At 39.2% G+C, this 14932-nt stretch overlaps 1 protein-coding gene across 1 annotated transcript in view; it reads right to left on the reverse strand.

Annotated features, from left to right (window-relative positions):
- The window catches only part of gbe1b (glucan (1,4-alpha-), branching enzyme 1b), a 331363-nt gene that overhangs the window by 40822 nt on the left and 275609 nt on the right, over positions 1-14932 (reverse strand). The window contains exon 15 of the mRNA XM_020941150.2: positions 1098-1215. Coding sequence (XP_020796809.2) covers positions 1098-1215 — 118 coding nt within the window. The remainder of the gene's footprint in view (positions 1-1097; positions 1216-14932) is intronic.

Below are 14932 nucleotides of genomic sequence, written 5' to 3' on the forward strand. Positions count from 1 at the left end.
TCCCAGGTGTGTGGGAGTAAAAAAGTCCCCTCGTCTTGGTTTATATATATGAAAACACGCCAGGGGATGATAAACCGGGACGAGGGGGCTTTTTTACTCTCACACACCTGAGATACTGTCCTGAGGAAGTCGGACTGCAGATGGCGCTGTCGTCCTGCCTCCATCGGTAGGAAGACAGCACCAAAACCTGTTTAAACTGTCACAGCAACATCATGTGACCACCAGTGAGCAGCCCAAACTGTCAGGTATGAAAACAAACCCTTGGTCTAAAAAGAACTTAATAACATAAATTTAGGCAATATCATTCATTCAATTTGTTTTTTTCCCAAAAGGATGGTGTAAAAGGCGTTTACACCATATATAAGAAAGACTAAATTACCGTATTTTTTGGACTATAAGGTGCACTGGATTATAAGGCGCAATATCAGTAATGTTGAATTCTCTCGATTATTTTCATACATTAGGTGCACCGGATTATAAGCGAAACAAACGGCACTTGAGACTGATCCCTTAGCCCAGGCGTCCACGATCTGCCAATGTAATTCGCCCGGTGTTGCCTCCCTGTCTTTGTAAATGTGTATTATGAATGTAAATGTGGGTGATTAATTTAAGTTTGCTTTTTTAATTTCCTACGGGGAAGACTCAAATATACACTAAGTAATAATGTGTTTAATGCAGAAACGAAACTTAAAACCACATGTCTAATTTGCATAAACTGTAAGCGCTGAAAAAAACAGCTCTTTTCTTGTGCGCTGATGCGATCAATTTCTGTCAGACTAAAGGACACGACTCAGCGGAATATGTGTGTTCTTTCTGTTCTAATCCGTAATGCTCTGACAATCCATCAACCGGTGCGGCTTCATAGATTACCAAAGTCGTACTAAAACATTTTGACAGATTTTTAAGCGCCGTGTACCACATAAAATCGGTTCGAGGTCAGTAAGCAGAACCAGGATTAATACATAAGGCGCACTGTCGATTTTTGAGAAAATTTTAGGATTTTAAGTGCGCCTTATAGTCCGAAAAATACGGTAAACATTCTGACTTTAAACCCAGCTTTTCCTCTGTAAAGTGTATAACAAAGTGCACATAGTCACCCTTATGGAATGGTTGCGTCCGTTGAAAGGCTCTGCTGCGGAGAAGAACTCTGTGCCGTGGTCCAGTCTGCCGTGGCCTCCGTAGATCTCCATATCAGAATCCAGCTTGATTTTGTATCTGGGAGAGGCAGGTTAAGGAGCTCTACCGGCGGGAAAGTAGATTAGGAGAGGGTGGGGCAAAAGGCACGCTGGAGTGGAGCTTTTCATCACCGTTGCTTTGGTTGCTAGCCGCTTTTAGCCCGTGCTCAGCAGCTTTACCCCTCCAAATCCCCCTCCATCCATCAGCCTTAAGAGAGCAGAGAAGTGACAGAGATGAGAAAATAGTGTGGCGCATTAGCATAAACACAAAAGTGATGCAGCCAGCCAGCGCGCCCCTCTAATTTACCGCATTCAGCGCCGAAATAATGAATTTAATCTGAAAAGTGATCCAAATGACTGACAGCGGGAGATGGTTCTAAAATTAGCGTCTCTGCGTCTCAGATATGCTCGGAGTTATTGTTTGACATGCTGCAATATTAGGCCCCTGACAGAGAGCCAGCCAAATATTAATAAGGTGGATATGGAAGTAATACACAAGTTAGGAGTGACGGGGCGTTGCGCTGTAAAACTCTTTTCAAAACAAAGTCAAATGAAAGTCAAATTGTAATGGAGTTTAATACAGACCTACACAATCTGTCTACTGTTATAAAATTTATTGCTGCTTACTTGCTTTGCTGGTTAATCCGTGTATCACTGGTTCATTCGTTTTTCAGAATAAAACCAAAAATAAGAAAATTAAAAAACAGCTATTTTCCTCATTATTTGTCTGGAAAAAATGAATAACCGTGTCCCCGTTTCTGTGACTTAAACTCCGACTTTTGCGCCACATAAGGACTGAACCAGGACTGATCCAGGACTGATCCAGGACTGATCCAGGACTGATCCAGGACTGATCCAATACTAAACCAGGTCTAAACCAGGACTAAACCAGACCTAAATCAGAACTAAAACTAGGTTTAACCCAGGGGTAAATTAAGCATAAAATGAGGACTAAAACCAGGTATAAATCAGGTTTAAACCAGTTCTGAACCAGGACTAAAATCAGGACTAAAACCAGGACTAAATCAGAACTAAAACCAGGTCTAAACCATGGCTAAATCAAGACTAAAATCAGGACTAAAACCAGGTTTAAATCAGGTCTAAACCAGGACTAAAATCAGGACTAAAATCAGGACTAAAACCAGGTTTAAATCAGGTCTAAACCAGGACTAAAATCAGGACTAAAATCAGGACTAAAATCAGGTCTAAATCAGGACTAAATCAGAACCAAAACCAGGTCTGAACCAGGACTAAAATTAGGATTAAAAACAGGTCTGAACCAGGACTAAACCATGCTGCACAGTGGGGGTTTTCTGTTACATAAAGGTCAAATAATCGCCCACCGCTGCCTCTTTGTTACATTGAGTCTAATATTTGTACTACACCAGAAAACATGGCATTAATACACAAAATTCACATGAGTATAGGCGTATCTAGGCGAGTACAGAAGTAAACATTTTGAAGTGCGAAATAGATGAAAAAATACAGATAATAAATGATAATAATGAAACTAATTCAAGCCTCTGACACAAACCCTAAAGCAGCATTTCCTCCAAAAAACAATTCTAAATGTACAATATGATAAAAAAAAAAAAAAAAAACAAAAACACGAATAGTAATAAATAAATATCTGAATTAAACACGTGTATCTAGAATAAGTTATTTATTCAACCCACCCCAGCTCAAATCAGATCACAGAACAGGAAAAATAACAAAAAATGTCCCAACTATATTAAGAAAAAGATTATAAAGATAAAGATAGAAATAATAAATAAAAATATTAATAAAAATAAATAAATAAATAAAAACAATAAATAAATAATATATTAATAAATAAAAAGCTAAATATAAATGTAAAGATAAGGATAAATATAAAGATAATAAATATTGGTCCACCCCAAAATAATAAAACTTTGAATATGTCCATATAGAAATGATCGTGACAGGCAGGGCAGTGGACGAGGAGGACAAAGGGGTCTGTTTTCCCAGGCCCATGGTCTTAGGGGCCAGAAATTGGACTCTCTTATATTAGAAGGAGACCCATGTGAGGCTTCTTGCCCAGGGGCCCCCAAATCTCTGTCCACGGGTCTGGTGACAGGCTGACATGAGTAGAATAATCCTCTCTCTCCTCACTGGCTCTCTTGTTCTTGTCGACATGTAATGCAAATATCCATAAACATTATTGACTAGAGCAGCGTCTGTCTGAGGGATATCATGGCAAACATCATAATTGGTTTGAGGCATAATCAGCTAATCTCCCCATAGAGAGGAACTGTGATCCTCAAACGGCCCACAGAGCTCAGCCAGGTCTTTGTGTGGGATGACAATCTGTTTCCCTTCAAGAGAAAGACTGAAAACTTTAGAAACGCCAAAAAAATATACACAAATTCAACCAAGACCTGTATTACTCTATTTTCTGATTGGTTATAATGTTGTTTCCTCATCACAAACAGACCTGGAGTTGTGTTTTGTTTCATTCACACACACACGTTTAACACAGAAATCCAGCATGTTTAGACAGATCTTCTTTCAGACACAGCACACCCTCTTCCACCTTGTGATGTCATGAGGTAATACAGGAAGTGCTCCACTGTGTTTTAAGTCCCAAACACCTTCATTTAAAATAATTCCGGTAAAATATTAACTTGAAAAGTACAGCTTCATGACATCACAACGTGGAACAGAGCATTTGAGCTTTTGGAGATATAAAAAGACTAATAATAATAGGATTACTCAAACATGTGTGAATGAAACAAAACACAAATTCAGGTATGTTTTTGATGAAGTAACAACATTATAACATGGCTAAAAGTTTGCGAGAGTAAATTTCACATAATACAGGATCTTTAAACATATCTGTCTTGTATTTATTTCATTATGAGCGTCTTTAATGAGTGTTGATTACAGTGAGCAGGCCCCTCTCCACAGATCTGTCTAGTAATAGAGCTAGTAGTGCCACCTGCTTGCCTCCACAGAGACAGTAAAGCTTAATTTTCATGCTGCAGAACATTAGTCAGGTTGGCGCCACCTAGTGCCTCCACTCAATTTCATTTCTCTCCAGCGACTAGGTCAGGAATCGGAATACACTACAGTAGACGGTTTGCTGGAAGTTGTAGACCCGTGAATCAGAGAAGAGCTGTGAAGCCATGACGACAAACTCAAGCACTTGTCTGGGTCCCTTTTGTGGTACAGCACAACAGTAAACAAAGCGGTCGAGATGGATGTAGATGAAACTGTACATTGTGATTCCCGAGATTGAGGATTTAAAGATGGAACAAAGACAATTTTTGGTGAATTTTATTAAGGGTAAAGACGTTATTGCCCTTCTTCCTATGGGATTTGGTGCATTACATACGTCACGACCAAATAGCAACGATTGGTTAAATAAAGAAAGTACCTGCCTACTGTCGAGCGAACGAATCCTAATGCTGTGAGGTCAGACGGTTTCCACGAAGTGAAACCGTCAGATGAATCAGGCTAGCAGAACATGGTCCACAAATAACATCTCCCTAGAAACAAGTAGGTGCCCCCCCACGAAAAAGTTACACAGTGCACCTTTAAAGTCAATTGATTAGACCCTTCAAAGTATAACAGCAATAAATCATTAGTAACATTTGGCTTCCCTGATTATAGTGCATATGATTCTCAATTTTGTATTTAACTTGAGTGAAGGAAGGAAAGGAAGCCACAGAAGAACGTTTACATTTTATTGAGACGGCGCTCCAGAGGCTCTGGGACAGGTGTCTGCGCAGATGCCAGTGCGTCTGTCTGCAGAGGGTGGCTTTCTGTGGCGTGTGTGGCATGAGACATTTACACACCAGCCCCGACACCGACTTTGGGTTGTGATGACGTTTATGGCGATGTCCGCTCCCAATGGGCACTGCAATTTTTAAAGTGATAGTCTGAGAGAATGAGAGCCTCACACATCAACTACTAGAGACGGGTGCGTTGGAGGAGAGGGAGCAGCCCCAGAACATACAGAAAAATCCCGCACACCGTCTTACTTGCAAACTGTGAAATTTATTAGGACAAACCGTGCAACGTTTCGGCACTGGGCCTTCGTCAGGCAAACAGAATGAGAGCTCAGGTGGCCGTCTTAAATAGGGTGTGGCAAGCACCCAAGGGTGACAGGTCATAAAGAAACAGTGCACACAAAACCCCATAATTCAAAAAACAAAGACAGTCAACATATAGTGTAATAATAATACAAATAATAATAAAAAAAAAAGTTTGCAAGTAAGACGGTGTGCGGGATTTTTCTGTATAAAGTGCAAACGATTTCTTTTATTAAGTCTTTTTTTTGTAATGTAAAGATATCCACGTCTCTCTGTACGATATTATCACTATATGCATCTCACGGTATGACATTTATTGTGATATTTCGGAGAGGCTGATATAATTTAGCCTGATTCATCAGCCGGTTTCACTTCATGGTCTGACCTTGCAGCATCAGGATTTGATCGCTTGACGGTAGGTGGGTACTTTTTTATTTAACCAATCGCTGCTATTTGGTCGCCAAATCTCATAGGAATAAGGGCAATAGCGTCTTTCCCCTTGATAAAATTCACCAAACATTCTCTTTGTTCTGGCTTGAAATCCTCGATCTCAGGAATCGTTGCCAACACAGAATGTCTGTCTTCGTCTACATCCATCTTGACCGCTTTGTTTACTGTTGTGCTCTACCCACAAAAGGGACCCAGACAGGCGCTTGAGTGTGATGTAATGGCTTCACAGCTTTTTGCTGATTGGCTGGTCTATTGCGGTCTACATTGTCCGAGATTCTTGCAAACCATCTAGTGCATTCTGATTCCTGACCTAGTCGCTGGAGAGAAATGAAATTGAGCGGTGGCACCAGCCTGGCTAGATATGCTTATTTGCTTTTAAAATACCCTGACAAGATTTTGGTGTGAATTATTACCGTCATAATCCCAAGAATTCAAGTAAAAAACATATTTCTTCATGTTTTCTGTGCTGAAATGAATCATGGGATATGTAGTTTCCGTTGTTTATTAACTATTGCCGGTGTAAAAGCAAAGGAACTTGTAATTCGATATATTGACAGCCCACGGTATTATTGAAAGATTTTTGATGATAAGATATCACGATATTTCGGTTGTTGTTACATTTTAAGTATTTTTTGATGAATATTGTTATTTAAAATGTGTACATTACAACATAATGATCCACGAGCGTCATGGATTATAACTATATAGCAGGCTTAAGCACAGTATGTGATCTTTAACTGTGTTTTAGTGCAATGAGAAGTCTCAGTTGTCTTGTGTTGCGGATTTAACAAAGCATCAAAATTCCTCCCAATTCCCGTCCAAACCCCTCCCCCTGAATCCCTCTCTCTGTCTCAGTCTCATCTCCACTCACGCTCGTCTGTGGCACTCGCGGCCTCTCTAAATGAGCCCTAGTTACAGTAATCCAAACCTGGCAAACTTTTGAAGGAAGCGCCGGGCACACAAATTGGCAGTTGCCGGCCTTTGGAGCCATTACCTCTTTGTTAGCCGCTAAGGGATGAGCGCGACAGCTTTTCCGTTCAGCTGTAAACTATTGTAATCGATACGGCCTTTGTGAATAAAATGGTGGGACGGAGGGGTGCGGGGGTAGAGGGGAGGGGGGGTACTTTAAGAAATGCAATCAATTGTGTCCAATGAGGAGGAAAAAGGGCTGTGAGACTGATGGTTAGTCCGTGTGATGACCCGAAAACAATCTGCCGGCTGTGAGCGCCAGAGCCACTGAGTTTGTCCATCAGCCTGGTGTTAGAGCGCAGTGTGTGTGCATGTGCGTGTGCATGTGTGTGCGTGTGCATGTGTGCGTGTGCGTGTGCGTGTGCATCTGTGCGTGTGTGTGTGAGGAGAATGGGCCATGGATTTGTTGTAAGAATTCAAAATACTACCTCTATATGTGTTTCTGTAATGCAAAAAAGGGAAATATTTTGCTGGGTTTCGTGTACTACAATATTCTAAAGGTGATTTTCAGATTCTATATTATATTATAATATTAACCTCGAATATTAACCTTAGAGATGTGGACAAAAGTCAGTTTTTAACACCATCAGGAGGGATCAGTGAACTCCAGCAGTTTATTCAGTTTATATGAGAGCTTTAATTCAGAATAATAATAATTTAATTCTGAATAAGAATTAAATACACTTCAAAAAGACCACGTAAACACTTAACTCCAAATGAAAATGATTAATTCCGAAGTAAGTGGGTGGTTTATTCTGATTTTAAAACAGAATTAATTTATTCCTCGGTCATGTAAACATTTAGTCAGGCTGGTGCCACCTAGTGCCTCCGCTCAATTTCATTTCTCTCCAGCGACTAGGTCAGGAATCAGAATATACTAGACCAGGCATGTCCAAACTATGGCCCGGGGGCCAAATGCAGCCCTCAGACAAATATTTCTTGGCCCTCAGAGTTCCAGGTGAATTGGCCCAAATTACCTTGCATCAATTACAAAATATTTTTTTACTGCAAGTTTTTTGAAAATCTGCCTTGATAAAGTAGTGTGTGGTTTTAAGGATCTTAGCATGAATAAAAACTGATGGCTCATTCTAACGTGTTAAAAATGCACATATTTCAATTATTCACTGTACTGAGCTCCAGTCTATGGCCCTCGATCGGCCCTCTGCTTTGTCTGTGTTTATATATGTGGCCCTTGATGAAAAAAGTTTGGACACCCCTGCACTAGACGTTTTGCAAGAACCCCGGAAGTTGTAGATCGCGCATCGGCCAATCAGCGAAGAGCTGTGAAGCCATGACGTCAAACTCCAGCGCCTGTTACAGTAAACAAAGTGGTCGAGATGGATGTAGACAAAGACATACATTCTGTGTTGGCAACAATTCCCGCTTTATAGTTAGGTTGGCCACCTTGACAACAATTGCCCCCCTCCTTGACTATGTCCCTCTGAACCACATGAATCCTCGCAAAACATTCGCCTTTCGCCAGCAAGGAATCTCTGACCTCCCCTCCCCGCCAACCTCTGAGACTTTATAACTGCCAGCAGAGCCACACTTTCTGCAGACAATGTGGACAAGTTGTTTTTTCTGGCCAAAAATATAAAGACTGAGTAAAATTTCATCTTGGAACCGTTAGTGCTGCGCTTTTACTTTTTGAAAAGTTTTGTTTACTGTTCAAAAGGAATTTATTTTTTATAATACTTCTTACATTTCTTGCTTATTTGAGAATATTTTATTTAACTTGTTAGTTTTACCAAGCAGCACTTTGCATTTATTTTATTTTCCCGTTTGTATAATGTTAAAACAAATTGCTGGTTTAATAAAAACACAAACAACAAGCAAATGTTTTTCCATTTTGTTCCCATACTGTATCGAAAATGAACCGAACTGTGACTTCAAAACCGATGTATGTACCGAACCATGATTTTTGTGTACTGTTAACACCCCTACCCGTAATTGAATAAATACAAGATTTGTTTAATGCCCTACTGAGAAACGTCCCAGGCAAAGCAATAACATTATCATGGAAACTAGCAGATTAATATTTTCCAACAAAAACAAAACAACTCTAAAATCTAAACTAATCTAACCAACCAAACTATGCTACGTTACTACATAACTTTCAAGACATAAATGATGAAGTTAAACAAATCGCTGTCCTATTTTTAAAAATTGTAAAATTAATTGAATTTTGATCGTGATTTCGATTTGCGTGTCAATCTCCAAACTCATATAATCGAGTTGAAATGATTTAGCTTAACCAACTTTATGGGATTTTAAAAAAAATATATAAATAAGAATATTTAAATATAGAGATAGTAGAACAGCTGGATATATAGTTTATTTTGCATACATTTATGTTTTTGTATGCCTTATTTCATGTTCAATGTATATTTTATTAATTTATGTTTTATACATCGCTGCTCTAAAGTTCATATTTGTGGCCTATATTTATTTTCAATTTGATGTTTTGCGTAAATGATCAATAACAAAGCGTTTTGGGGTTTTTTTGAGAGAGAGAAATGCTGAATAAATGCATTGTGTAACTAAAAAATTATTGTTTGAATAATCGTGATTTCAATATTGACCAGAATAATTGAGCAGCCTTATCCTGTTTAGTTGTTTCCTAGCAACTAATAACACAATTCCTTCCTATTCCAATATTTCCAGACTGTAAACGTATTTATTCACCCCCTAATTTTGTAACTGTCTGCAGAAAATAATGTACAGTTTGTCACAGCTTAAAGTTACAACCGCGAACACCTCCGTCGCTCCTCTCATTGAAAACAGTTCATCTGGAGTTCACGCCTTATGATGAATGCATACGTCTCTGTGTACTACATCTTTACACCTTGCGCATTACAACTCCCGCGCAGTATCCATCTTGTTTTATCCGCCTAATTCCAGATAATGGCAGACTTATTGCTTACATACTCCGCCTGTCTCTCCATCTACGTTGTCAAAAGTTATTCTCTCCGGCGCTTGAATCATTTCGAAACGCAATTTAAGTAAGAGTGACACCAAATCGGAGAAAGCCAAAGGGTGCCGAGTGTATCAAGGACCAATCTAGGCTGACAGGTACGGCTTTCATGACGGGGCTCCAACTGGGATTTCAAATAGTCCAACCAGCCTGATAACCAGTGTGAAAAATGTGTCTGTAAAAAATTGAAACAAAAAAAAATAAACATTGATGGTTGTAAAAGCTGACACTGACTGCATTTTAATGGTTGCTGGCGAGGTGGTTCGGGGTGTTGGGAGAGGAGAGAAAATAAGAGACAATGGGGAAGAAAGTAGTGTGATAAGAGAGGAGAGAGGAGCTTGTCACAAATATATAGAGGCCAGCGGGATGATGGCTCTATCGGGAGAGAGGATGTTAGGAACGCTCTTTCACTCAGGAGATTATCATTTTGAAAGAATGGGATTTAACGTACACGGAGAATATTTCTAGGCGACTTTTGACCTGTTTTCATCTTAATTTTAAATGCATTCTTACTTTTCATGCTTATATTTGCAATAGTAATAAAGGTGCAGTATGTAACGCTGCTGTTTTGCCTGGAATGTTCCACAGTATGACATTAAACTGTTATTGTCATCAGCATATCCTATTTCATTTTTCATTTGCCATATTTTTTGGACTATATGGCGCATTTAAAATCCTTGAATTTTCTCAAAAATCTACAGTGCGATTTATAATCCAGTGCGCTTTATGTATTCATTCTGGTTGTGCTTACTGACCTCGAACTGATGTGGCGCTCAAAAATCTGTCAAAATATTTTGGTACGACTGGTAAACTATGAAGCCACACTGCTTGATGGATTGTCTGAGCATTACAGCTACCGTAGTTTTCAGTGCTTATAGTTTATGCAAATTAGTCATGTAAACAAGGTAAACAAATGTGCACTCGCCAGGGACTAGGTCAGGCATCGGTATACACTAGACGATTTGTGAGTCCATACATTCTGTGTTGGCAACGATTCCCGAGATTGAGGCTTTAAAGCAGGAACAAAGAGAATGTTTGGTGAATTTTATCAAGGGGAAAGACGTTATTGCCCTTCTTCCTACGGGATTTGGGAAAAGCTTAACATACCAGTTAGCCCCATTAGCGGCGCATTACATACGTCACAACCAAATAGCAGCAATTGGTAAAAACAAAAAAAAAAGTACCCGCCTACTGTCGAGCAAATGAATCCTAACGCTGCGAGGTCAGACGGTTTCTAAGAAGTAAAACCGGCTGATGAATCAGGCTAAATGGATCGTGGATGCCTGGGCTAAGGTATCGGTCTCAAGTGTCATCCATTTGTTTTGATTAAGATGCCCTATAATCCAATGAAAATAGACGAGAGAATTCAGCATTATTGATATTGTGCTTTATAATCCGGTGCACCTTATAGTCTGAAAATACGGTATGTATTTATTTTGGGCAGGTAATTAATTTACATTCTTTTACAATGGAACAGAAAGTATTATCCATATGACATCTCCATGGGGATAGAAAGTTAAATGATACCACTGATCTATAATAAGAACTGGATTAAAGCCACATGTAGCGCTGAAAGCCCTCGCCACCCATTGTGACCACAGGGAACATGCTTCAGCGGAGATGCCGCCTCTCGTCACCCACCCCTCCTCTCTAAATAAGAGTATATATATGTGTTATATATGTGTTACTTCATTCATTCCAATGAGAGGCTTTATGTTTTTTAAAATTGCCATTGTTTTTCCAGTTAACCACCAGGTTAATTCATCCAAAATCTAAAGTATAATCTGTAATTGCACATGAGTCTGGGTTATTTTGACCAATTTTCAATGTTTTTGAATGAAAAACAAAAAAAAACAAAAAAACAAAACAAAAACAACTATAAAAACATGAAGATAATCAAACTTAGAAGGACGATTAAGGGCATCAATCATTTCTACATATTCTGGGCTTGCTTTAAAGTAAAAATGTACTGGAGTGAGATCCACACATGATTAAATTTAGTTTTTGGAGTGAATATACCATTCATGTTTGAAACTCTGTATTTAGGTAGGGTTATTTTTTGGAACGAAGAAGTGATACAAAGCTGATACAAGCCCTCTTGGTGGCAAGCAAAAAGAATTTCACCAAAAAATGTCCTGTCCTGCCTTCACTGGTTGGATTGACATAATATCTGATTTATTTATTTGAGACGATCTGAAATATTTAAGAATTTCTTGTAACTTCTCCACAGATTTGTTATATTTTATTTTACACTATATAACACAATATTTTTGTTGGCAGGTTTGTTTCTGTAAGCTCCCTGTTATTGTAAACAGTTTAGTTTTTCTCCTCAGTCTTTTTTTTTCTTTTTTGTTATATACTAAAACAGTAAAGATCACAATTGAACTGGAAATCTGTAATATGTAAATATTTTATCTTTCTAAATAAAAGTAAAATGAAAACAAAACAGGTTTCGATCCCAAAATCTAAAGTATAATCTATAATTGCACATGAGTCTGGGTTATTTTGACCAATTTTCAACCCTTTTGAATGAAAAAAACTATAAAAACATGAAGATAATCAGACTATGAGAAGTACAAAACAGGTCTGGATCCCCCCAAAAAACTACTAGTCTAGGTTATTTTGACCAATGAAACAAACAGACAAACAAAAAAAACAACAACTATGAAAACATAAAAATAATCATACTGTGAGAAGTATGATTAAAAAAAAAAAAAAAAAAAAGGGTTTGGGTCAATATGGCCGACTTCCTGTTGGGATTAGGGTGGGGTCATAATGTATTTTTTTTACTTGTCATGACATGGGCAATTTGATCAATTTTTCTCTGATAAAAAACTTTGGACAAAAAAAACCACTGTATTTCAATGGCACAATTTTTGACATCGCCATGGTAACACGGTTGCAGAAAGCGGTATGTCCTCATGGGCTTTTATGTTGAGTATGGTAAGTCAGATGTCCATCGACTCCTACTTGTACATGTAGAAACACCCCCAGCGTGACGTCAATGCAAAGTATCAGGACTGAGATTCCTTTAAACGGCACAGAGAAACCTTGTGCTCTCCGACTCGCCCAAGCCACTTTCCCATTGTCCGTATAAACCCAAATTGAAATGACACTATTTTGTTGGCGCGCTGTGTGGCCAGTTCCAGAAGCCCATTACTGCTGGTGCTATGTGAGTCTGGGGCCAGAGCGTGACCCCTCCACAGGTGCAGGCAGCCCGTGTGTCAGCCCGCTGTAATGAAAAAGCACTTCTGGACTCTTTGAGCGCGTCTTGTTTACCTCCTCTGGCTCTGAGTGGCACTTTCATCTGTCTTCTCTCCTAATTGGATCCAGTGCACGCGTTCCCACCGGAGGATCTGCATCTCCTGGTAGAAGCACGGGCGCGTTTACCTTCTCCCGCCTTATGTGTTTACGGCGCAGCTCTATAATGACAGCTCCGGATTTGCCCCGCCGTTTATTTGCATTTCCCTCTCAACCCGCCCGGTGTCTGAGGCCTCGCGCAGACATCAAAAGGAGCACCGCGAGGAAGAGATGCGCAGATCCGTCTAAGTGAAAATAAACCATGAGAAACGTGTTAGCGGCGCGCGGTGTTAGCGGGGCTGTTAGAGGAGAGCCCCAGCCGAGACCCCCGCTGCAGCAGCTGACGAGAGAAGGGCAATTACGGGCAACAAGTCTGTCATTAACCACATCATGAGACCAGACATTACAGGTCCATTATTCTCATTATGGTGGATTAAGACGGCTAACTTGTTTATTTTATTCTTCTATTTTTAGTTCCAGAGTGGGGTTACATTAGTTGGCTTTAAGTGGCTCATGGGGGCGGAAAGTCAACTGCATGATTACACGGGAATAGAAAAGTGAAACCATACATGGAGTTTTATGGAAATGCAAGACTGCTCACAGTAAGGATGTATGATTTTCTAAGTTTCACAGTGCAATAAAAACATTCATAATGAAACAAAAAGGTTTAATTTTAGTCTACAACATCTACTAATACTTGAGCCTGAAACTGTCAAGGTCTGATTAAAACTGGCCATTTTTAATAGTGAATAGATCTGGTCACGATGTATAGTTGTAATATAGTATACTGTATAATGACAGCAGAAGACTCAGTGAACCTAATTGACCTAAATCAATACCCAGATACTAATCAATACTAAAACTAGTATCGAAACTAGACTTAGTACAAGTGTTGATACAGAATTTTTGTTTGTACAAGTGTTTTACCTTTCCCGTTTAAAATAATCTTGATCGGTATCAGCACTAGAATAAGACCACATGGTAATACCAAAGTTTAAAAAGAAAATAAAATTTAACTATTATTTAGTTCTGCAAATTACCGTATTTTTCGGACTACAAGTCACACTTTTTTTTCATGGTTTGGGTGGTCTTGCAATTTATACTCTGGTGCAACTTATATATTAAAATGTTCACACTGACAGCCTCTCAAGGCTCTAGTCTTGTGTGTCAGTATCTGCTGCTCTTATTACTCCTGTACCACTGTCACTTCACTCTACTGCACGTCTCCTGCAGAAAGAGCCTCTGTCCTGTCTGTATGTCAGTCGATCGCACTATTACTACTGTACCACTGACAATTTCAAATTTAAACAAACTTATAAAGACGACTTAGAAGACTGAACACAAATGCCCTCAAAAAGAAAATCAGACTTTGCAGATTACAAGCTGCAAGTAGTGAAATATTCAGCCAAAAACAGTAATCAAGCAGCAGAAAGAAACTTTGGAATGAGCGAGAAACTTGTGACACTGAGAGGGTGCACCATGCAACTTTCCTGGAAGTATTGGATGGTTCTACAAAGCCTGGACTTCAGTGACACCGAAACCATCCTGTCGGGATTCAGAAAAGGCCAAATAATTCTAACTGGAACTGATGCTGAGTCTGATGACAACAAGCTACACAGAAGAGGAAGCGGCGCTCCGTTAACCTCCGGAGGTTCGCGGAGTTGCTCAGAAGTGACACCAGAGGATGAAGAATTCAGTGGGTTTAGTGATTTGGAGTGAGATGGAGAGTTTGATAAACTTGTTCTGTTCTGTTGTTTATGTTATAGTTTATCTGAAGAACTGTTCATATGTGACGTTAACAGTCTGTTGTTTCTGTTTGTTTTTACTATAACTTGCCTTTTCAAGATGAAATGTCGGTTCCTGGTGTCTGATTTTATAAAAACAAATTTCCCCCAAACAATAGTTTATATGTTTTTTTTTTTTTTTCTTCACTACATAGTTTTTTGGCTGGTGTGACTTATACTCTGGAGCAATTTATAGTCCGGAAAATACGGTATTCATCATTCATG

This window comes from Boleophthalmus pectinirostris, unplaced genomic scaffold, assembly GCF_026225935.1.
Source record: "Boleophthalmus pectinirostris isolate CB_2022bp ecotype Guang Dong unplaced genomic scaffold, ASM2622593v1 HiC_scaffold_9, whole genome shotgun sequence".
Taxonomy (NCBI): Eukaryota; Metazoa; Chordata; class Actinopteri; order Gobiiformes; family Gobiidae; genus Boleophthalmus; species Boleophthalmus pectinirostris.